The sequence below is a fragment of the Nerophis ophidion genome, linkage group LG11 (genome assembly GCF_033978795.1).
Source record: "Nerophis ophidion isolate RoL-2023_Sa linkage group LG11, RoL_Noph_v1.0, whole genome shotgun sequence".
NCBI classification, from domain to species: domain Eukaryota; kingdom Metazoa; phylum Chordata; class Actinopteri; order Syngnathiformes; family Syngnathidae; genus Nerophis; species Nerophis ophidion.
In genome coordinates, this window is record NC_084621.1 from 65,611,381 (window position 1) to 65,635,319 (window position 23,939).

General features: G+C 39.0%; 1 protein-coding gene across 1 annotated transcript in view; it reads right to left on the reverse strand.

The window, feature by feature from the left end:
- Positions 1-4,792: 4,792 nt before the first annotated feature.
- The window catches only part of rnf144b (ring finger protein 144B), a 35,849-nt gene continuing 16,702 nt past the window's right edge, over positions 4,793-23,939 (reverse strand). The window contains 6 exon segments of the mRNA XM_061916505.1: positions 4,793-5,244; positions 5,247-5,319; positions 13,291-13,380; positions 13,470-13,599; positions 15,838-16,045; positions 23,609-23,669. Of these exon segments, the coding sequence (XP_061772489.1) occupies positions 5,105-5,244; positions 5,247-5,319; positions 13,291-13,380; positions 13,470-13,599; positions 15,838-16,045; positions 23,609-23,669 (702 nt within the window). The 3' untranslated portion in view covers positions 4,793-5,104.

Genomic DNA, 23,939 nt, shown 5'->3' on the forward strand with positions numbered 1-23,939 from the left:
TAAAGCAGAGTGCCGAACAATTCCACTGGGGGGCGCTGGAGGGCTTTGGGTGAGCTGCAGCTGCTTTGAGGGAAATAAAACAAGAACAAGCTACTATAATTTGTCTATAAATTTGTTATAATTGTACCTCTGCATAATATTTTAAGCTTATTAACATTAAAGGAAACAACACACCGGTAATTAATTCCTCGTCTCCCACCTTGCTCACAGTGACGCTATGTGGTCCAACACATCATTTGATGTGGTCCAACACATCATTTGATGTGGTCCAACACATCATTTGATGTGGTCCAACACATCATTTTATGTGGTCCAACACATCATTTTATGTGGTCCAACACATCATTTTATGTGGTCCAACACATCATTTTATGTGGTCCAACACATCATTTTATGTGGTCCAACACATCATTTTGTGTGGTCCAACACATCATTTTATGTGGTCCAACACATCATTTTATGTGGTCCAACACATCATTTTATGTGGTCCAACACATCATTTTGTGTGGTCCAACACATCATTTGATGTGGTCCAACACATCATTTTATGTGGTCCAACACATCATTTGATGTTGTCCAGCACATGATCCTAAGTCAGGGGTGTCAAACTCAAATACAGAGTGGGACAAAATTTAAAACTGAACAAAGCCGCTGGCCAAGGTTTAACAAATTAACCTTTTAATAGGGACCCTAACAAGTTTTGCATTGAACATTGAACAAGCAAGGCTTATATAAATTTATAGTGACATGCAAAATCGAGTTTCAAATAATAATAATAAAAAAGTATCAATGGCATATCAAATAAAATTTAAATACAAATTGTATGCCTCTTTTCTATTTGCAGCCTTCTGAGGTAAATATCAAAATATATTGTAGCGTCCCGAAAGAGTTAGTGCTGCAAGGGATCCTGGGTATTTGTTCCGTTGTGTTTTTGTTATGTTACAGTGCAGATGTTCTCCCGAAATGTGTTTGTCATTCTTGTTTGGTGTGAGTTCACAGTGTGGCGCATATTTGTAACAGTGTTAAAGTTATTTATACGGCCACCCTCAGTGTGACCTGTATGGCTGTTGACCAAGTATGCCTTGCATTCACTTATGTGTGTGTAATAGCCGCATATATTATGCGAGTGGGCCTGCACGCTGTTTGTAAGGAGGAAATGCAGACGTGACGACAGGTTGTAGAGAATGCTAAAGGCAGTGCCTTTAAGGCACGCCCTCAATATTGTTGTCCGGGTGGAAATCGGGAGAATGCTTGCCCCGGGAGATTTTTGGGAGGGGCACTGAAATTCGGGAGGATTGGCAAGTGTGAGAAATTGCTGTGTTACCTGCTGTGTAATAACGGTGGGCCAGCTGTAATGTTAATTTGATATTGCCTCAAGGGCCAAATTAAATTGGCCCGCGGGCCAGAGTTTGACACCCATGTCCTAAGTGATCAACCTATCCATTTTCTACCGCGTGTCCCTTTTGGGGTCGCGGGAGATGCTGGAGCCTATCTCAGCTGCATTCGGGCGGAAAGCGGCGTACTACCCTGGACAAGTGGTGGGCCAACTCAAATGATGTAATCTCACATTGTTCAACAATTAGATTTACAAATTTGTATGGCCCGCCACATAATTTTATGTGGTCCACAATGTCATTTTATGTGGCTAGCCACACCATTTTAAGTGGTCCAACATCATTTTAAGTGGCCCCCTACATCATTTTACATAGGCTGCCACTTCATTCTCAGTGGTCCACGATGTCATTTTATGTGACAAGCCACATCATTGTAAGTGGTCCAACATAATTTTATGTGGCCCACTACATCATTTTATATGGCCCGCCACATAATTTTATGTGGTCCACAATGTAATTTTACGTGGCCTATCACATCATTTTAAGTTGTCAAACATCATTTTACCTGGCCATCTACATCATTGTAAATGGCCCGCCACATAATTTTATGTGGTCCACGATGCCATTTTATAGTGGCCTGACACATAATTTTAAGTGGTCCAACATCATTTTATGTGGCCCAGTACATCATTTTTCATAGCCCGCCACATCATTTTCAGTGGTCCAACACACCATTTAAAATGGCCCGCCACATCATTTAAGTGTCCCACCACAATATTTCATGACCCAACACAAGATTTTTAAAGATCGTCACATCATTTTACATGGCCCGTCACAATATTTTAAGTGGCTCACCACTTCATTTTACGTGGCCCACCACATAATTTCAAATGGCCCGTCACATTATTTTAAGTGGCTCACCACTTCATTTTACGTGGCCCGTCACATTTTAAGTGGCTCACCACTTCATTTTATGTGGCCCGCCACATTATTTTATGTGGCCCGTCACATTATTTTAAGTGGCTCACCACTTCATTTTATGTGGCCCGCCACATCATTTTACTTGGTCCGTCACATAATTTTAAGTGACTCACCACTTCATTTTATGTGGCCCGTCACATTTTATTTGGCTTGCCAAGCGCTAGAAATATTTGAGCGTTTTCTGCCTAAATGTGTTTGTTCTGCATGCAATTGCAAATGTGTTGCAGTTTAATGTTATCTGATCATGCAAGGTGTTTCCAGATTTTTTTTAAAATTAATTCTTACAAATCTACTTTTTATTGTGACTTATGATTTCAAAACAATTTATCCATCATTCTATTTGTAAAAAATATATAATAAAAACAGTTGCTTATGCAAATGGATTAACTAGGCTATTATACGTATATTTTTTATGTAAATTCACTGTTACAAGCGGCCCTATGGGGACAGCCATGGTTTTGATGTGGTTCTCAATAAAAACGAGTTTGACACCCCTGCACTACAGTAAAGAAATGGTGTGACAACCAAACCCTTCTCCCCTTAAAGTACGCTCTGTTGATGCATTCTTAGTGTACGGGATAACACCTTCTAAATGCACAAGATCAAAATGTTGATAGAACATATTAGAGTACAATACACATCCAATAGTTTTATTTCAGTAACAAAGGCACTTTTAGAAAATATTTCACTGAGACACATTAACAGAAATTTCTTCTTAAGAGAAGACATAATAAACATATATACATATTGAACAGATTTTACCAAAAATATTTTAGAGCCTTCAGTATGTGTATATATATATACATACTGTACATACACATTAATATGCATATAATGTGTGTGTATGAATACATATATATATATATATATATATACATATATATATATATATATATAGCAGTTGTTCTTAACCTGGGTTGGATCGAACCCTAGGGGTTCAGTAAGTCAGGCTCAGGGGTTCGGCGGTGCTCAAAACACATCGTGTAAATAATAACTTCTATCAGCGTATTATGGATACGGCAACAACAGAAGTCAGACTGATTTGCAGGCATGTAATTTGTTGTGAGTTTATGCACTGTGTTGATTTTGTTGTTTGAACAAGGTGATGTTCATGCACGGTTCATTTTGTGCACCAGTAAAAAAAACATTGTAACACTTTAGTATGGGGAACACATATTCACCATCAAGTAGTTGCTTATTAACATGCAAATTAGTAACATATTGGATCTTAACTAGTCAATATTAAGTACTTATTAATGCCTTATTTGGCATGGCCTTATCATAACCCTAACCCAAACCAAATAACTCTAAAATAAGTCTTTGTTACTTAGAATATGTTCCCCGAGTGTCCAAAAACCCCGAAATTAAGTCTTTGTTACTTGGAATATGTTCCCCATACTAAAGTGTTACCAAAAACATATATCGTATTTTTCGGACTATAAGTCACAGTTTTTTTTTACATAGTGCGACTAACACTCAGGAGCGACTTATGTGTGAAATTAACACACTACCGTAAAATATCAAATAATATTATTTAGCTCATTCACGTAAGAGACTGGACGTATTAGATTTCATGGGATTTAGCGATTAGGAGTGACAGATTGTTTGGTAAACGTATAGCATCTTCTATATGTTATAGTTATTTGAATGACTCTTACCATAATATGTTAGGTTAACATACCAGGCACCTTCTCAGTTGGTTATTTATGCGTCATATAACGTACACTTATTCAGCCTGTTGTTCACTATATTTTATTTTAAATTGCCTTTCAAATGTCTATTCTTGGTGTTGGGTTTTATCAAATAAATTTCCCCCAAAAATGCGACTTACACTCTAGTGCGACTTATATATGGTTTTTTTCCTTCTTTATGCATTTTCGGCGGGTGCGACTTATACTCCGAAAAAATACGGTAACTGTCTTGAATTTGAAAAAAAAAGGAGGGTTCGGTGAATGCGCATATGAAACTAGTGGGGTTCGGTACCTCCAACAAGGTTAAGAACCACTGATTGAGAGATATATATATATATATATATATATATATAATATATATATATATATATATATATATATATATATATATATAGGGACGGCGTGGCGCAGTGGGAGAGTGGCCGTGCGCAAACCGAGGGTCACTGGTTCAAATCCCACCTAGAACCAACCTCGTCACGTCCGTTGTGTCCTGAGCAAGACACTTCACCCTTGCTCCTGATGGGTGCTGGTTGGCGCCTTGCATGGCAGCTCCCTCCATCAGTGTGTGAATGTGTGTGTGAATGGGTAAATGTGGAAGTAGTGTCAAAGCGCTTTGAGTACCTTGAAGGTAGAAAAGCGCTATACAAGTACAACCCATTTATCATTTATTTATATATATACGTACATAATATATATATGTATGTACAGTATATATATATATATATATATAAAAGTGTATATGTACATACATACATACATACATACATGTTAGTGTACTAATCAACCCCTGACTTGTCTTACACAAATGATAGTGTACTCTTTTGCATTATCAAAGTACCTTTTTTTTTTTCAAATCATAGTGAAAGTTATTAATTGTTTTGATGCTAAATGAATTGAATAAACGAACCCAAGTCATCAGCAGGCACAGTAGTCTCAGGCACTTGAGTATCTACAGTAACTTCTCTCTTTTGGCACATAATGGGAGGGATTGAAGTGCATGTGCAAGAAGAAGCAATCTCACACATCTACTGCCAACATTGAAACACACCAGAGCATGGTTCTCATACCGATTATGTCGACTTGTTGATGACATCACTATCATGGCCAAAATCCTGCATATGCATGAAGGTGATCGGATGTGGTGGAGTCTGGTTGGCCAATGCCTGTCTTCTTTTTCTGTGTCTTCTTCTTATTCTTATTTTTCTGCGCTGTTCGTGGATTGCATATGCAGCACACATACATGGTGAGGCCAGCAGGAGGAGAGGAGAAGTTACCAGCACCACAATGGTGACCCCCACAAGGAGACCCACCACCTGAGGAGCAACAAACCAAAGGATATATTACAATTATATAGCAGAGAAACATTCATTTAAAGTACAAACCACGTTTCCATATGAGTTGGGAAATTGTGTTAGATGTAAATATAGACGGAATACAATGATTTGCAAATCCTTTTCAACCCATATTCAATTGAATGCACTACAAGGACAAGATATTTGATGTTCAAACTCATTAAATTTCTTTTTTTTTGCAAATAATAATTAACTTAGAATTTCATGGCTGCAACACGTGCCAAAGTAGTTGGGAAAGGGCATGTTCACCACTGTGTTACATCAACTTTTCTTTTAACAACACTCAATAAATGTTTGGGAATTGAGGAAACTAATTGTTGAAGCTTTGAAAGTGGAATTCTTTCCCATTCTTGTTTTATGTACAGCTTCAGTTGTTAAACAGTCCGGGGTCTCCGCTGTCGTATTTTACGCCTCATAATGCACCACACATTTTCAATGGAAGACAGGTCTGGACTGCAGGCGGGCCACGAAAGTACCTGCACTCTTTTACTGTGAAGCCACGCTCTTCTAACATGTGGCTTGGCATTGTCTTGCTGAAATAAGCAGGAGCGTCCATGATAACGTTTCTTGGATGTCAACATATGTTGCTCCAAAACCTGTATGGACCATTTAACATTAATGCTGCCTTCACAAATGTGTAAGTTACCCATGCCTTGGGCACTAATACACCCCCATACCATCACAGATGCTGGCTTTTGAACTTTGCGCCTATAACAATCCGGATGGTTATTTTCCTCTTTGTTCCGGAGGACACCCCGTCCGAAGTTTCCAAATATAAATTTGAAATGTGGACTCGTCAGACCACAGAACACTTTTCCACTTTACATCAGTCTATCTAGATGATCTTGGGCCCAGCTAAGACGGCGGTGTTTGTGGGTGTTGTTGATAGATGGGTTTTGCTTTGCATATTAGAGTTTTAACTTGCACTTACAGATGTAGCGAACAACTGTAGTTACTTACAGTGGTTTTATGAAGTGTTCCTGAGCCCATGTGGTGATATCCTTTACACACTGAGGTCGGTTTTTTTTAGGCAGTACCGCCTGAGGGATAAAGGTCCGTAATATTGTCTTTTACGTGCAGTGATTTCTCCAGATTCTCTGAAAGTTTTGATGATTTTACGGACTGTAGATGGTAAAATCCCTAAATTCCTTGCAATAGCTCCTTGAGAAATGTTGTTCTAAAACTGTTTGACAATTTGCTTACAAATTGGTGACCCTCGCCCCATCCTTTTTTGTGAATTACTTAGCATTTCATGGAGGCTGCTTTTATATCCAATCATGGCACCCACCTGTTCCCAATTAGCCTGCACACTTGTGGGATGTTCCAAATAAGTGTTTGATGAGCATTCCTTAACTTTATCAATATTTATTGCCACCTTTCCCAACTTCTTTGTCATGTGTTGCTAGCATCAAATACGAAAGTTAATGATTATTTGCAACGAAAAAAAAATGTTTATCAGTTCGAACATCAAATATGTTGTCTTTGTAGCATATTCAACTGAATATGGGTTGAAAATTATTTGCAAATCATTGTATTCCGTTTATATTTACATCTAACACAATTTCCCAACTCATATGGAAACGGAGTTTGTGTAATGTACAACATGTTTAAGCAGTAGTGTTGTGGTTGCTCAGCAATAAATAAGTCGACAATAAGCAGCTGATAATAATACAAGAAGAATGGAATGTACAGCTCATTGCTTGAATGTTTCATTGTGATTATATAGTGATTATCTTATTACAAACCCAAAACCAGTGAAGTTGGCATGTTGTGTAAATCATAAATAAAAACAGAATACAATGATTTGCAAATCCTTTTAACCTATATTCAATTGAATACACTGGCAAGACAAGGTACCGAAAGTTTGAACTGAGAAACTTTGTTATTTTTAGCTCATTTGGAATTTAAAGCCTGCAACATGTTTAAAAAAATCTGGTGCAAGTGGCAAAAGAAACTGAGAAATTTGAAGAATGCTTGTTTGGGCCCGAGCTCATCTCAGGTGGACTCATGCAAAGTGGAAAAGTGTTCTGTAGTCTGAGGAGTCCACATTTCAAATTGTTTTTGGAAACTGTGGATGTCAAGTCCTTCGGAACAAAGAAGAAGAGGACCATCCAGACTGAAATAAGCGCAAAGTTCAAAAGCCAGCCTCTGTTATGTTATGGAGGTGCATTAGTGCCCAAGGCATGGGTAATTTACACATCTATGAAGGCACCATTAATGCTGAAAGGTCCATACAGGTTTTGGAGCAACATATGTTGCCATCCAAGCAACGTCTTTTTCATGGACGCCCCTGCTTATTTCAGCAAGACAATGCCAAGTCACATTCTGCATGTGTTACAACAGTGTGGCTTTGTAGTAAAAGAGTGTGGGTACTAGACTGGCCTGCCTGTAGTCCAGACCTGTCTCCCATTGGAAATGTGTGGCGCAATATGAAGCCTAAAATACCACAACAGAGACCCCGGACTGTTGAACAACTTAAACTAGCAAGAATGGGAAAGAATTCCAACTGAAAAGCTTAAAAAAATTGGTCTCCTCCCAAACTTTTACTGAGTGTTGTTAAAAGGAAAGGCCATGTAACACAGTGGTAAAAATGGCCATGCGACAACTTTTTTGCAATGTATTGCTGACATTAAAGTCTAAGTTAATGATTATTTGCAAAAAAATAAGTTTCTCAGTTGGAACATTTAAATGATTATCTTTGCGGTGTATTCAACTGAATATAAATTGAAAATGATTTGCAAATCATTGTATTCTGTTTTTATTTATGATTTACACATTGTGCCAACTTCACTGGTTTTGGGTCTTGTAGTACAGTTGCACTTGGAACTAACTAATGAAGTTTGTAAATTGCTAAAAATGGAACTTTGGGCACAATTCAATGTCAAAAGTGTTGAGTTCTAGCTTGGAAATGAGCTTATGTTAAAGGGGTCATGTTATGATTGCTTTACATTCTCAAAACATTTCCTAGTGGTCATTTACAACCCCTATGTAAGACAAGAAGACATATGCAATTATTTTATTATCCGTTTTGAATTTCTAATATTCAGCAACTACGAGGTGGCTAACAATGAAGCTAATGGAAGTAATTTATGCACACATGAAGCCTTTGAAAAAAACTGAAAACCGCCCTTCATTTACATTTCGTAACCTGAATATTAACCAAGCATTAGCAATATTGTTAAGCGGAACTACTTTTAGCGGTGCCGTGATGACACAGAGGCATACTTGCCAACCTTGAGACCTCCGATTTCGGGGGGGGGGCGTGATTGGGGGCGTGGTTAAGAGGGGAGGCGTATATTTACAGCTGTTGTGTGCGCAGTTGTCCACTGCACTTTCTAAAGTAGATGTAATTGTCACATATGATTGATTGCTTGAAACTTGTATTAGTAGATTGCACAGTACAGTACATATTCCGTACAATTGAGCACTAAATCGTAACACTGCAATAAGTTTTTCAACTTGTTTAAGTCGGGGTCCACATTAATCAATTCATGGTACAAATATATACTACCAACATAATGCAGTCCTCACACAAGTTAATCATCATAGTATGTACATTGAATTATTTACATTATTTACAATCCGGGGGGTGGGATGAGGAGCTTTGGTTGATATCAGTACTTCAGTCATCAACAATTGCATAAACAGAGAAATCGACATTGAAACAGTGTAGGTCTGACTTAGTAGGATATGTACAGCGAGCAGAGAAAATAGTGAGTTCAGATAGCATAAGAACAAGTATATACATTAGAAATACATTTGATTATTTACATTAGTTTATTTACAATCCGGAGAGATGGGATGTGAATGTAGGAGGATTAGTAAATGCAAAGCACCTCAGGGAAGCAACCTAAATTTTGTTGGACCTGTACCTGTACATGCACAATGACAATAAAGATCATTCATTCATAGTAAAGGGTTGAAGTGGCCTGGAGGTGTTGTGGTGCATGTACAGTAGATGGCAGTATTGTCCTGTTTAAGAGTGTCACATGCTGTTTACGGCAGACAAACTGCCTTATGGTAGAGTGGTAGACGTAAACGTGACTGCTGTTGTTGTGTGTTACTGCGCTGGGAAGACGTTAATGAAACTGCCTAACAATAAACCCACATAAGAAACCAAGAACTCGCCCTCGATCATTCTACAGTTATAACGTCATTGGGCAGACACGCTCTCAGACACGTCACTCAGGTCCTCATGGAGCTGGAGGGGGCGTGGCCTCCAGCTCTGCCTGAATTTCGGGAGATTTTCGGGAGAAAATTTGTCCCGGGAGGTTTTCGGGCGAGGCGCTGAATTTTGGGAGTGTCCCGGAAAATCCGGGAGGGTTGGCAAGTATGCACAGAAGTAACTAGCTCATGCAGCTATTAAAATACTGAGCCGGTGAAAGTTAATGCTAGATCATAAATCAAGCCTGTCATTTGTAAAACAAAAGCTATGCAAAATTTGACCAAAGATCCAGCATTACATGTTATCTAGACCACAAGGAAATGTTTTAAATGTAGAAAATAAATCTAAATAGGTCCCCTTTACAGCATTTCAATTAGACAAGAGACAGCTCTTATCTCAAAATACTCTAAGTTGGGTCACTCTTAAATTGAGGTACTGTACTAAAACAACAATGTGTGACATTGCTTTACTCAACTTATCTGACATTTCATCAGAAAATCCACTGTAATCCTTTATTGGAAAGCAGAAGTTTGCTTTTGGTGCAAATAGGGAAGGAATTGCTCTTCACGGGTAAACAAAAAGTATTACCGTTTGCAGCGGTTCCATAATGTTGGAGGTCGTTGTAGTCTTGACTTAAAATGTCAGGTCATTCTTATGTATTAATGACCTTTCTTAATATACGCCTGAGGTTATTGTGCTTCATTCCAAACAGAGTGGGTGTAATGTTGACATACTTTTACCAATGTAATAAAATTAGCAAATTAACTGCTGTGCACCAGCGGTAAAATCTAATTATGTGCCAACAATAGAGCGAGAGACAGACGCAAATGAGGTAATAAGGTTGTTTAATAAAGTGCTTTTACAGGCAGCCGTAAAACTTGCTAATTAAAAGATGACTTGCTGCACTACACTTTAACTCTGCACACACTTGACCGTTGTTCTAAGACAGGGGCGCTCACACTTTTTCTGCAGGTGAGCTTCTTTTCAATTGACCAAGTCGAGGAGATCTACCTCATTCCTATTTATAATTTATATTTATTTATGAAAGAGACATTTTTGTTAACAAGTTAATGGTGTTTAATGATAATACAAGCATGTTTAACACACAGATTCCTTTCTTTCATGAAGACAAGAATATAAGTTGGTGTATTTGATTCTGATGACTTGCATTGATTGGAATTAGACAGTGGTGCTGATAACGTCCGCATTTTCAAATGGAGGAAAAAAAAAAGTCCTCCTTTCTGTCCAATACCACATGAAAGTGGTTGGATTTGGCATCTCATTTGTCCAACTTGCATACTCGTTTTTAAACACTTTGTTATGAGAGTAGCATATGTGTGTGGCCCTTTAATGTCTGGCAGCAGGTGAGTGACGTCAGTGAGTGTGCGGGTGGGCAAGCAAGTGAGAAAGCGGTCGCTGAGGGCGGGGGAGAAATACATTGGCATCAAACTCCGTAGCTTGCTAGCTTGTGCACGCTAGCTTTCTGAGACTCTTATTTTGTTAGCACAGGCAGGATGAAACAGGTCTTTTATGGTGAAGACAGGAACTGTGCAGTCGGTCTTTAGAGTTTTGACAGTAGGTACGGAGTCTCTAGAAATAAAATGTGTTTCTCTGCGTCCGCCCTGTTAGTGATTTTTTTCTTAAATATGAGCTCGCAGCAGCCAGCGTCATCTCACAAGATCCTCGGGTGCCGAGAATGTCAAACAACTGACGAAAGTGAAGTCTTGGTATGATTGATGATTGCTCATTTTTATGTCTATTTTTTAATGCCTGGCTTGAGATCGACTGACACACCCTCCGAGATCGACCAGTCGATCGCGATCGACGTAATGGGCACCCCTGTTCTAAGACTACAAGAGGAGCGAAGATCTACAGGGTGGCTGAAAAGTAACTCCTATTTGAAAATAAATGTACGTTTTCGATTTAAAAATAATAATAATACTATAATTAACTATTGATAAATAAAATATATAATATGTATTTAATTTTAAATGTATTTATCTAATAGAGGGAAATAACACATTAGTGAACATTCTTATGTCAATATTAGCCATATAGCGCATTTTCAACTATGGTCCCTGAGCAAGGTATATAAGGATTACAACAATTAAATGGCAACAAGATTTATGCATAAAATACATATAAAAACGTGATCACCGCTTTGTATCTTTAATATAGGGCTTGTTTATGTTTTCCGAAGAACTTAAAAGTTGAATATGAGAAGGTATCGGTTGACACCAATTCTGTGAATTTGAAGTGAAGTGAATTATATTTATATAGCGCTTTTCTCTAGTGACTCAAAGCTCTTTTACATAGTGAAACCCAATATCTAAGTTACATTTAAACCAGTGTGGGTGGCACTGGGTGTAGGTGAGTAAAGTGACTAGAATGGCGGAAGCGGGGATCGAACCTGGAACCCTCAAGTTGTGGGCACGGCCGCTCTACCAACCGAGCTATACCGCCCATTTTCTGGCGCCCGTATTGAATGTTAAAATACATCTATTTATCATACAAGTTAGATTTTATAAATACATGTTCTCAATCACCCTCTATATTACAAAATGACACTAAGAATTGCAATTGTGTTGTTTACATATATACTATGAATAGCATTTAGTTTGGAGAAGAGGTGCACATTTGTTGAACAATACGATTATTTGCTCAGCTCCACTGCTTCTGCTTAGTATTTGGAACCACTTTTAAACGTCTTGACTGTTAAAGTGAACATTCTCATGGCACACTGACAAAGCTTAACCTATTGTTACTATAACAATCTACAAGGTTCATATAGTTTGCTTCTCTTTCTTCCCCTCCATTTATCTGCTTTCTTTTGTATATCAAGTTATTACATACAAGTATTGTTGCATTCGAACAATTGTATTGTTGATAATTGAGGTAATTATTGTTATTATTCATTATCAATAGTGCTATTTCTATCTGTATTTGTATTGCTCCATTTGTATTGTAATAATGCTCATTGTCATTTCTGTATTATTATTTATTGCACTAACTGCTTCTTTGCTATCACTTTTACCATCATATTTGTACTACATATCCTATTTGTTGATGTTGTTATTGTTGTGGTCTCTCTGTCTTATCGCCCCCTTGTCCCTGCAATTTCCCCTTCCGTCTTCCTTTTTTCCTCTTTCTATCCCCTTCTGCTCCGGCCCAGCTGCACCAAATGATAATAGAAATCCATAAATAAAGTCAAATACAAATAAGGCAACAAGAGACTTATCCCACATCCGGATTTACCTGAGTAGCTGGACAGGACAAAAAAATAAAATAAATTAAAATTAAGTGAACATTCTCATTCAATAGCCCTTCAGAAACCATTCATGTTTTTGCATATCCGGAAATGTAACTGAAATTGCTGGGTCAGAAGGTTGATTGCTTATACCGTTGAATCTGAGACGACAGTTGAGGGCAAGAATTTTAGCTATGGGGTGATTATGACGGCTTAATGTCTGATAAAGGATACTTATAGACACACGGGTGTGCGAAAACAAACCAGACCGCACGCTTTTGAGTGACATGATCAGAGTGATTTACTGAAGTGTCACACTAGAAAACAACATTTGTGCAGCTTGTGCACTGCTCTTGTGACCTGTAATAGGAGTCTGGTCAGTGCATTAAAGGGATTATGCATCGGCGCTGTGCTATATGCAGGCTGTTTCATGTATTGTTTAAATATTTGCTCAGTTTCAGCCCAGCAAGCCTTAGTTTGTTTGCCAAATGACAAGTTGGTGTTGTGTGAGCTGCTTTACCTTGGTTCTGCCCCACATAAGCATGGCTCTTGAGTGGCCGAGTTTGTTTCTGCATGACCCCTTATCGTAATGCCTGAGGAAAATATCGCCCTATAATTTGAAAACACACACGTTAAGACAAGAAAATGCTCCTGCGTGATATCAAAGAGTTGTTGTTTTTTTGTAAATACAGGACTCACTTTTAAATTTTGCAGGCAATGCCAACAGAATATGTGCTTGCAGCATTTGCACACCATCTGTGCACAGCCCTGGTTCCTCTCGATATAGACGCCACACTTTGGACACTGTTTGATGGGCAGCTCGGAGTGGCTGGCACATTACATGTGGATGAAAGGAAGAGACGAGTGATGTCAAACATTGGGGGCCAGCAAGAGCACTAAATCACAGCAGCAGACAGCACAGTCCTGGCTGGGTCAGTGCTCGTGTGGAACTGGGTTATTTATTTTAAGAGTCAGACGGGGACATTTTGAAAGCACTATTTAAAGGCAAAGTCCTTCTTCATTTAAACAACGACCAACCGTCCATTTACTTTACATCTAATCCTGTTCAAGGTTACGGTACAGCAAGGGCCTAACACAACTGTATGTTTGATTCGCCACCTGGCAATCACAGGTCTGACATCAAAGACAATATACTCACATTGAAACTTACAATTTAAGATACACATGCGCCCTATTCATGTTTCTCCATTGTCCTGACCAAATAATTATATTATTATTTACTATTATTTATTATATTTATTAGTATTTGTTAAATGTGGACCACCACAGATACCCTATTTTTCGGACTATAAGGCGCACTTAAAATCCTTAAATTTTCTCAAAAATCAACAGTACGCATTATAACCTGGTGAGCCTAATGTATGGAATAATTCTGGTTGTACTTAGCAACCTCGAAGCAATTTTATTTAGTCCATGGTGTAATGATAAGTGTGACCAGTAGATGGCAGTCAAACATAAGAGATATGTGTAGACTGCGGTATGACACCAGTAAACAACACCAACATTTTAAATGTTCCATTGACAATAAAGAACATTACACACGGCACTCAAAAATCTGTCAAAATGTTTTAGTATGACCGCGATACCGTGGCATCTACAATACTGTTGCATCCCTAGTTAATTGCAAAATTAAAAAAAAATCTGATTGGTAATGATGGTGGATTACCCCGCATTAAAGCTATAATTTGATGCTTACTTTTTAAGCAAGCCATTAAGAAAGTGGGTGTCTTAAAATTCAACAGCCCAAAAAGACACCTTAAACCCTGAAATTAAGGGACGGCGTGGCGCAGTGGGAGAGTGGCCGTGCGCAACCCGAGGGTCCCTGGTTCAATCCCCACCTAGTACCAACCTCGTCACGTCCGTTGCGTCCTGAGCAAGACACTTCACTCTTGCTCCTGATGGGTGCTGGTTAGCGCCTTGCATGGCAGCTCCCTCCATCAGTGTGTGAATGTGTGTGTGAATGGGTAAATGTGGAAGTAGTGTCAAAGCGCTTTGAGTACCTTGAAGGTAGAAAAGCGCTATACAAGTACAACCCATTTATCATTGGGACGGCGTGGCGTAGTGGGAGAGTGGCCGTGCGCAACCCAAGGGTCCCTGGTTCAATCCCCACCTAGTACCAACCTCGTCACGTCCGTTGTGTCCTGAGCAAGACACTTCACCCTTGCTCCTGATGGGAGCTGGTTGGCGCCTTGCATGGCAGCTCCCTCCATCAGTGTGTGAATGTGTGTGTGAATGGGTAAATGTGGAAGTAGTGTCAAAGCGCTTTGAGTACCTTGAAGGTAGAAAAGCGCTATACAAGTACAACCCATTTATCATTGGGACGGCGTGGCGTTGTGGGAGAGTGGCCGTGCGCAACCCGAGGGTCCCTGGTTCAATCTCCACCTAGTACCAACCTCGTCACGTCCGTTGTGTCCTGAGCAAGACACTTCACCCTTGCTCCTGCAGCTACCGCCATCAGTGTGTGAATGTGTGTGTGAATGGGTAAATGTGGAAGTAGTGTCAAAGCGCTTTGAGTACCTTGAAGGTAGAAAAGCGGAATACAAGTACAACCCATTTATCATTTATTTAAATTATGGAAACTACAGTTTTGCCCTAATACTTCTGTATTCAAGTGTTATCTCCTTCCTGCTTCATCACGCTGCAGAGTGGACCGTTTCGCTGCAGTACACAGCCTCCCTCTGTACAACTAGTTATCTGGCGGGGGGCCCACCCTCCTCCTTTCCTTCCCTTAGCGCGCACACACAATGGAATCCCACTATCACTCAACGCCTCCATGGTGACATCACTCAGTCTGGCAGAATCGCAGCCCAGCCCGTGGGGTGGCACACAAATGTGCTGCTTGCTGCACACACGAAGGACAGTTCCCAGCTATGTGTCACGACCAGGAGAATATTTCCCTCTCACATTTGCATAATTAGTCAAATAAGATGGATACAAATTATGTACTAACTAAAGGAATAGTAAATAGTCATCAGGCGAACAAATCCTTCTGTGTATGCTCCGTGTACATTTTGTTTCACAGATTTTCTATGACGGCCTGACTTACCTGCTTTCATTAGAGTGTGACATCATTGGCTGCAGCTCGGCACAGGTGTGGCCTCCCTGCCATGGTACCTTGCACTCGGAACAGAAGATGGCGTGACAAGTGGGACAAAGCACAGCGACGGCCTGGCCTTCAGAACTCAGCTGCACTGTGCACACAGCCTGGCAGTCGAACAGCGGGCACCAGGTTTTACTTGGGTCCAGGCTCACACCTGATGAGAGCATAGTAATTGTGAGTGTACATTCCAGGGTGTGTCAGGCTATGTACCGTATAATCCAGACTAAAATCTGCTACTTTTTTCCTACGCTTTAAACTCTGTGGCGTATAAATGTTAATATAGATATTTCTTTGCTGATGGCCATAATTAAGATTACTGTATTTTTCGGAGTATAAGTCGCTCCGGAGTATAAGTCGCACCTGCCGAAAATGCACAATAAAGAAGGAAAAAAAAACATACATAAGTCGCATTTTTTGGGGAAATGTATTTGATAAAACCCAACACCAAGAATAGACATTTGAAAGGCAATTTAAAATAAAGAATAGTGAACATCCATCCATTTTCTACCGCTTAGTCCCTCTTGGTGTTGCGGGGGGCGCTGGCACCTATCTCAGCTACAATCGGGCAGAAGGCGGGGTACACCCTGGACAAGTTGCCACCTCCTCGCAGGGCCAACGCAGATAGACAGAAAACATTCACACACTAGGGACAATGTAGTGTTGCCAATCAACCTATCCCCAGGTGCATGTCTTTGGAAGTGGGAAGAAGCCGGAGTACCTGGAGGGAACCCTCGCATTCACGGGGAGAACATGCAAACTCCACACAGAAAGATCCCGAGCCTGGGATTGAACCCAGGACTGCAGGACCTTCGTATTGGGAGGCAGACGCACTAACCCCTCTTCAACCGTGAAGCCCAGTGTACGTTATATGACGCATAAATAACCAACTGGGAAGGTGCCTGGTATGTTAACGTAACATATTATGGTAAGAGTCATTCAAATAACTATAATATATAGAAAATACTATACATTTACCAAACAATCTGTCACTCCTAATCGCTAAATCTCATGAAATCTTATACGACTAGTCTCTTACGTGAATGAGCTAAATAATATTATTTGATATTTTACAGTAATGTGTTAATAATTTCACACATAAGTCGTTCCTGAGTATAAGTCGCACTATGAAAAAACTATGAAAAAAACTGCGACTTATAGTCCGAAAAAGACGGTAGTTTATTTCAAAAGGGACAACGCAATTTCATAAAACACATGACTGCACATGGTTAAAAAAAAACAGAAGGCTAGTTTTCATCTGTAGTACCCTGGCCGTGGTGTAGAAAAGGCAGTAAAATTACAATTTCAAAAGAGAGAAAAAGGAAAAAAAACACAATACGTATATATGGTATAATAAAAAATGTAATACAACATCACAACATAACACTTATCTTAGCATTAAAACAGGCTCATCTTTTAATGCTGGCAGTTGTAGTTGTTGATAAGTCACATTTCCAATGCAAATAGTTTAAAAAAAAACAAGCAAAGACACTGACATGGTGTGTTACTGTTTGTGCAACAGCGCCATCTTTTGGACGAGTTTGCTTACTGCAGGTGCTCAAGAGCTCTTCTGTTTAGAGCTTTTAACCAGAAGAACAAAAGCCATTCCATCTTCGAATTGTCCATAGCAATTTCTACTCGTATGGATTCTTCATTCATCACTTCAAACATTGTTTTTAAGTTTTACAATATAACTAAAACAATTCTTACTTACTACACCCTCCCATGTGTGAGGTCTGTAGGAGTGTTTTCATGCAAATTTGTATATGCTATTGTAATATAATGAACGCCATTAGCATTAGCTAATATGCTAACAGTTTTACATGTTACTGTGTTAGCATTATTAACTTACAATGACATTCTTTCTGTATTGTTTAGTAAGTTGTGTAAGTTTCGTAAATTCACCAAAATGTGGAGTTACTATCGGGTTAGCTGATTGGAGACAATGACTTCTGTTTTGTTTGATCAGCCATTTTACTGCCGCGTTACAGACACCATTTGGAAACAAGGTCTGTAAATAAATATTTACAAAAACTCTGTTTAAATAACTCTTTTCACAACGTATATATCTGCGGTTCATAGTCCGGTGCGGCTATTATATGAAAACAATTATTTTCTTTCCAAAATTTACTGGGTGTGGCAACTATATCGGTAGTCTGGAAAATATGCTGATATCATTTAAAGCTGTTCTCCTTCCTGCACTGGTTGACAACATTAACTGCAAGGTTTAATTAGATCAAAAACAACAGCTGTATAAAAAAACATTACAAGTATTTAAATGAGAGTGCCTTGTGTCTTTGGGGAGTTAAGACTCCAGTAGTAGATTAAGATAACGTCGCGAAAATTCAACTACACAAGAATCTACTTAGTTTGAGCAATGTGCTCTTGCAAAATATGCCATCTACAACTTCAAGTATTTAAGAGATTATTTTTGTAACTTGCTGGACCAGAGCTGAAAAGAGGGAAGTGGGTGAGACAGACTTTCAGGCCTCTCAGCATTCCAAGAATGTTTAGTTCAGTGGTGCGACTTAGCATAGCCTCCAGCTAAGTGCCACCTCCAAAAATACCCAATGCCTGTAGCCAAGGTCGCTAAAGACAGATTTCTAGAATGTTTTCATTGATCAAAAGGAAAAACTAAATACTGTGCTCATGTAGCCTAGATTGGGATTTATGTTCAGTTGGCATGGACTGAATATAAACAATTTGTCATGCAACAAATAATGCGTAAACAAAATGTATTTTTAACAACACTTCATCACCAAGTTATTCTCAGGGAATTTTGGGGGGGAGTTTTGGCCATCTTCCACAATCCTTACAAGAGACAAGAACACATGCATTTCCATTTTTAGTTGATCTAAATAGTGAAAAAAGGGTGGCTAACAATGTACGTAATGGAGATTCTACTATTCTGCCTATAAAGTCCTGTAAAAAAAAACTGCCAAAAACCGCCAGCAATGCTCTATTTGCAGTATATGCCAGAACCTGTATATTAACCAAGTTATAGGTACAAAATCGTTGCGTTATTTTAAGAGCTAACCCTGAGGAACTACTTTTCTGGCGTAGTAACACATCAACTCAGGCCACCACTAAGAGGTAGTGTAATACTAGCTACGAGAGCTGCTCCTGCATTGGCTTTGAGTTAGGAGAAGTTAATAAAAAGGTTCAGAACTATGCCAAGAAGTTGGTCAACATTAAAATTCCACATGCTACCACATAATTTTCAGGACTTAAGTTAGAATAGAATAGAATAGAATAGAAAGTACTTGTTTATATGTTCAACTATCCTACGACGTCGCTCGGAAGGATCAACATGCTACTTATTTACTTAGCATTTTGACTAGAGTGAGGATTATGCTGAATTTACCAGCTCAATTTGTAGCACAAGTTGTGCTGAAAGATTAAACCATCCCGTCAGTGCATCTCCATGTGAGAACAGACATTGTAAGTCACTGTTTTTTTACGTTGGTATTTTCTTTAGTACTAGTGCTACATGATTCTTAGTGATCCACTATTGCTGGAACTGCATAGCACCCAACTTCTAAAACTTATAGTTCATCCTCCTATTCAGGCTTAAAAAAAGATTCTAAATCCAAATTTTTCCCAAAGTAGTCTTCACTGGCTTTTTAGTGGTAGCTGTTGGAAGTAGCGTTCGTTGGTTGAATTCAATGCACCAAGGAAATAAGTTGCAGTAATGCTCAAAATGACCATGATAGTGTAAATATTACATGTTATCATGAATTTAAAATTATTACTTGGTTACAGCTAGGGATGTTACGGTATAAAAAATTCTTATCACGGTTATTGTGACCAAAGTTATCATGGTTAATATTATCGAAGTATTTTAAAATGTGCGAAAATTTTCAAAAACGACATTTACTGAAATCTTTAAAAAAAAAAAGAAGATAAACAACACATTCAAAATGTATGTATGTACCTCAAGTAGAACATTGAATGTGCATTTGAAATGAAAACACACGCAATATAAAAAACGTAATATGGCAGAAACAAAATAACAAATAAATAAAAATAAATGTGAAAATTGTGCAAGATGGCAACTTATGGACAGAAGGCATAACTGCACTTTTGTCCATATAGATAAAATAGTGTTCCTGAATGAGATCTAGCCTTAACAGAGCTGCAGGATTATGGCAAAATTATATGAATTTTTTCTTAAATCAATATTGAAATCATAATTATTCATTATATTCGGTAAAAGGGTGTTGGGGTGTGAACGCGATGCCTTCTTGTAATTTGTAATGTTTAATAAAAAGGATAAACGTTATCCATATATCCATCCATCCATCCATCATCTTCCGCTTATCCGAGGTCGGGTCGCGGGGGCAGCAGCCTAAGCAGGGAAGCCCAGACTTCCCTATCTCCAGCCACTTCGTCTAGCTCTTCCCGGGGGATCCCGAGGCGTTCCCAGGCCAGCCGGGAGACATAGTCTTTCCAACGGTTCCTGGGTCTTCCCCGTGGCCTCCTACCAGCTGGACGTGCCCTAAACACATCCCTAGGGAGGCGTTCGGGTGGCATCCTGACCAGATGCCCGAACCACCTCATCTGGCTCCTCTCGATGTGGAGGAGCAGCGGCTTTACGTTGAGCTCCTCCCGGATGGCAGAGCTTCTCACCCTATCTCTAAGGGATATAGTTAAATAGTTTTTTTTGTTCATCAATAGTATCAACTTCTCAGCTTTTTGCCATTACGTGATTCATGTATGTCTGTTTTTACATTTTCATGGAGAGAGGTATTCTTTTGAGCTATGCACAATTACATGAACTAAATGTATGTACATGTTAGGGGTGTGGGAAACAATCGATTCGAAAACGAATCGAATCGTTCACGTTGTGCGATCCAGAATCGATTCGCATTTTTTTTTTAAATCGATTTTTATTTTTTTTTTTTTAAATCAATCCAACTAACCACTACACAGCAATACCATAACAATGCAATCCAATTCCAAAACCAAACCTGACCCAGCAACACTCAGAACTGCAATAAACAGAGCAATTGAGAGGAGACAAACACGACACAGAACACACCAAAAGTAATGAAACAAAAATGAATATTATCAACATCCATCCATCCATCCATCCATTTTCTACCGCTTATTCCCTTTCGGGGTCGCGGGGGGCGCTGGCGCCTATCTCATCTACAATCGGGCGGAAGGCGGGGTACACCCTGGACAAGTCGCCACCTCATCGCAGGGCCAACACAGATAGACAGACAACATTCACACACTAGGGCCAATTTAGTGTTGCCAATCAACCTATCCCCAGGTGCATGTCTTTGGAGGTGGGAGGAAGCCGGAGTACCCGGAGGGAACCCACGCAGTCACGGGGAGAACATGCAAACTCCACACAGAAAGATCCCGAGCCTGGATTTGAACCCAGGACTGCAGGACCTTCGTATTGTGAGGCAGACGCACTAACCCCTCTCCCACCGTGAAGCCCACATTCACACTCACATTCACACACTAGGGCCAATTTAGTGTTGCCAATCAACCTATCCCCAGGTGCATGTCTTTGGAGGTGGGAGGAAGCCGGAGTACCCGGAGGGAACCCACGCAGTCACGGTTTATCAACAATATTATCAACAACAGTATCAATATTAGTTATAATTTCAGCATAGCAGTGATTAAAAATCCCTCACTGACATTATCATTAGACATTTATAAAAATAATAAAAAAGAACAATAGTGTCACAGTGGCTTACACTCGCATCGCATCTCATAAGCTTGACAACACACTGTGTCCAATGTTTTCACAAAGATAAAATAAGTCATATTTTTGGTTCGTTTGAAAGTTAAAACAAATTTACATTATTGCAATCAGTTGATAAAACATGGTCCTTTACAATTATAAAAGCTTTTTTTAAAACAAATCTACTACTCTGCTAGCATGTCAGCAGACTGGGGTAGATCCTGCTGAAATCCTATGTATTGAATGAATACAGAATCGTTTTGAATCGGAAAAATCTTGTTTTTGAATCGAGAGTCGAATCGAAAAAAAAAATCGATATATTATCGAATCGTGACCCCAAGAATCGATATTGAATCGAATCGTGGGACACCCAAAGATTCACAGCCCTAGAACATGTACATGCTGTATCGGGGCATATCCATTAAGACTTTGAGCAGAAATATGTTGTATACTACACACCATGAAACATGAACAAAATGATAGGTCACATTAATGTTTGTTTAAGTAATGACTTTGTGACATAAAAAAAACACAAGTAATGTAAAAAAAAGTTTTTGAATTCAATATAAAACACAAAGCAGTTTGGCTAATAAATATAAAGTCAAATAAACAAGCTTAGTTCTTCACCAACACCATGTGGTTCAGTGCAACAGTTTGGCCAGCAAAAATAAACAGGAATAACACATTTTATATCAAATACATAATCTTCGTACCTCACTAACATAACAACACATCCTGCGTTCCATTCGATGAGATGACAAAGCTAGTATTGATGTTATTGGATCAAAGTTAGCAGTTAATTGAAGACGAGTGACCATCCCAGTAAAGGAAAAAAAGTGCAAAACTTTCTAAACAAGTTGTGGCAACATTCCCTACTCATCGCCTGCTGCATGGTAACTTGGGCCAAATGTGTCTGTCTCCTATACTGTCCACACCTGCCGTCATTTAAAAACAACAGTGTGCTCTTGAACACACTCCGAGAACCCAGGGAAGTAGAAGTTAGTGAAATCAAGTGAAAGGGAACGTCTCCAGAGCAAAGAATGTGCAGTTGCCGCCATTTGTTCTTGAGCGTAACTCTTCCGTTTCCAGAAAGAAAGCAGTGTTGGTTAAAAAAAATGTTTTTCCGATAATTAAAACTTTAAACGGTATTACGAACTCTCTCGAGTTTTACTGTGGCTTATCATTATACCGTTTACCGTTACATCCCTAGTTAAGGCATGCATATAAAACATTGTTGGCAGTTTATACAGAGCTTCTTAGGCAGAATACATGAACCCCCATTACCGTATTTTTCGGACTATAAATCGCAGTTTTTTTTCATAGTTTGGCCGGGGGTACGACTTATACTCAGGAGCGACTTATGTGTGAAATTATTAACACATTACCGTAAAATATCAAATAATATTATTTAGCTCATTCACGTAAGAGACTAGACGTAAAAGATTTCATCGGATTCAGCGATTTGGAGTGACAGTTTGTTTGATAAACGTATAGCATGTTCTATATGTTATAGTTATTTGAATGACTCTTACCATAATATGTTACGTTAACATACCAGGCACCTTCTCAGTTGGTTATTTATGCCTCATATAACGTACACTTATTCAGCCTGTTGTTCACTATATTTTATTTATTTTAAATTGCCTTTCAAATGTCTATTCTTGGTGTTGGGTTTTATCAAATAGATTTCCCCCAAAAATACGACTCATACTCCAGTGCAACTTATATATGTTTTTTTCTTTCTTTATTATGCATTTTCGGCAGGTGCGACTTATACACCGGAGGGACTTATACTACGAAAAATGCGGGTACCGGTATTATTAGGGCCCTCTTGCTAGCGGTTTTGTTACTATTTAGAACATACTGAAATGCATTTGTTCTTGTCTCAAATAAGGATTATGGAAGTTCAGTTTTCATTTTAAAAGTCTAGTATTTGACAGCTAACGTGAGTGCTGACAGTGAAGGAAATAGTTAATTAGGTAGGATGTGAACCGCCTACTCAGAACCACTAAAACCCACCTCTCTCAAACTTTAAACGCTGATACATCTCCACTTGATCCGCAGAAGCCAAGTCATCTATCTGGAACCAAACAAGTTTGGTCATGTTTGAGACACACACAGATCAGGCCACTAATAAAAATACTTTGTGTTCAAGATGGTCTGTTTGTGTAGACGTGTTGTGGTTAACTCCTGAAGTTGAATTAAATGATACATATGACAACTGAAATTCTTTTATCTACACTCTTTGATTCCAATGTGATTGTTTTTATGATAAATACATTTTATTATTTTTATTTATATCATAATTATTTCATGATTATTGAATCCTTGTATGAATTGTGCTCAATAA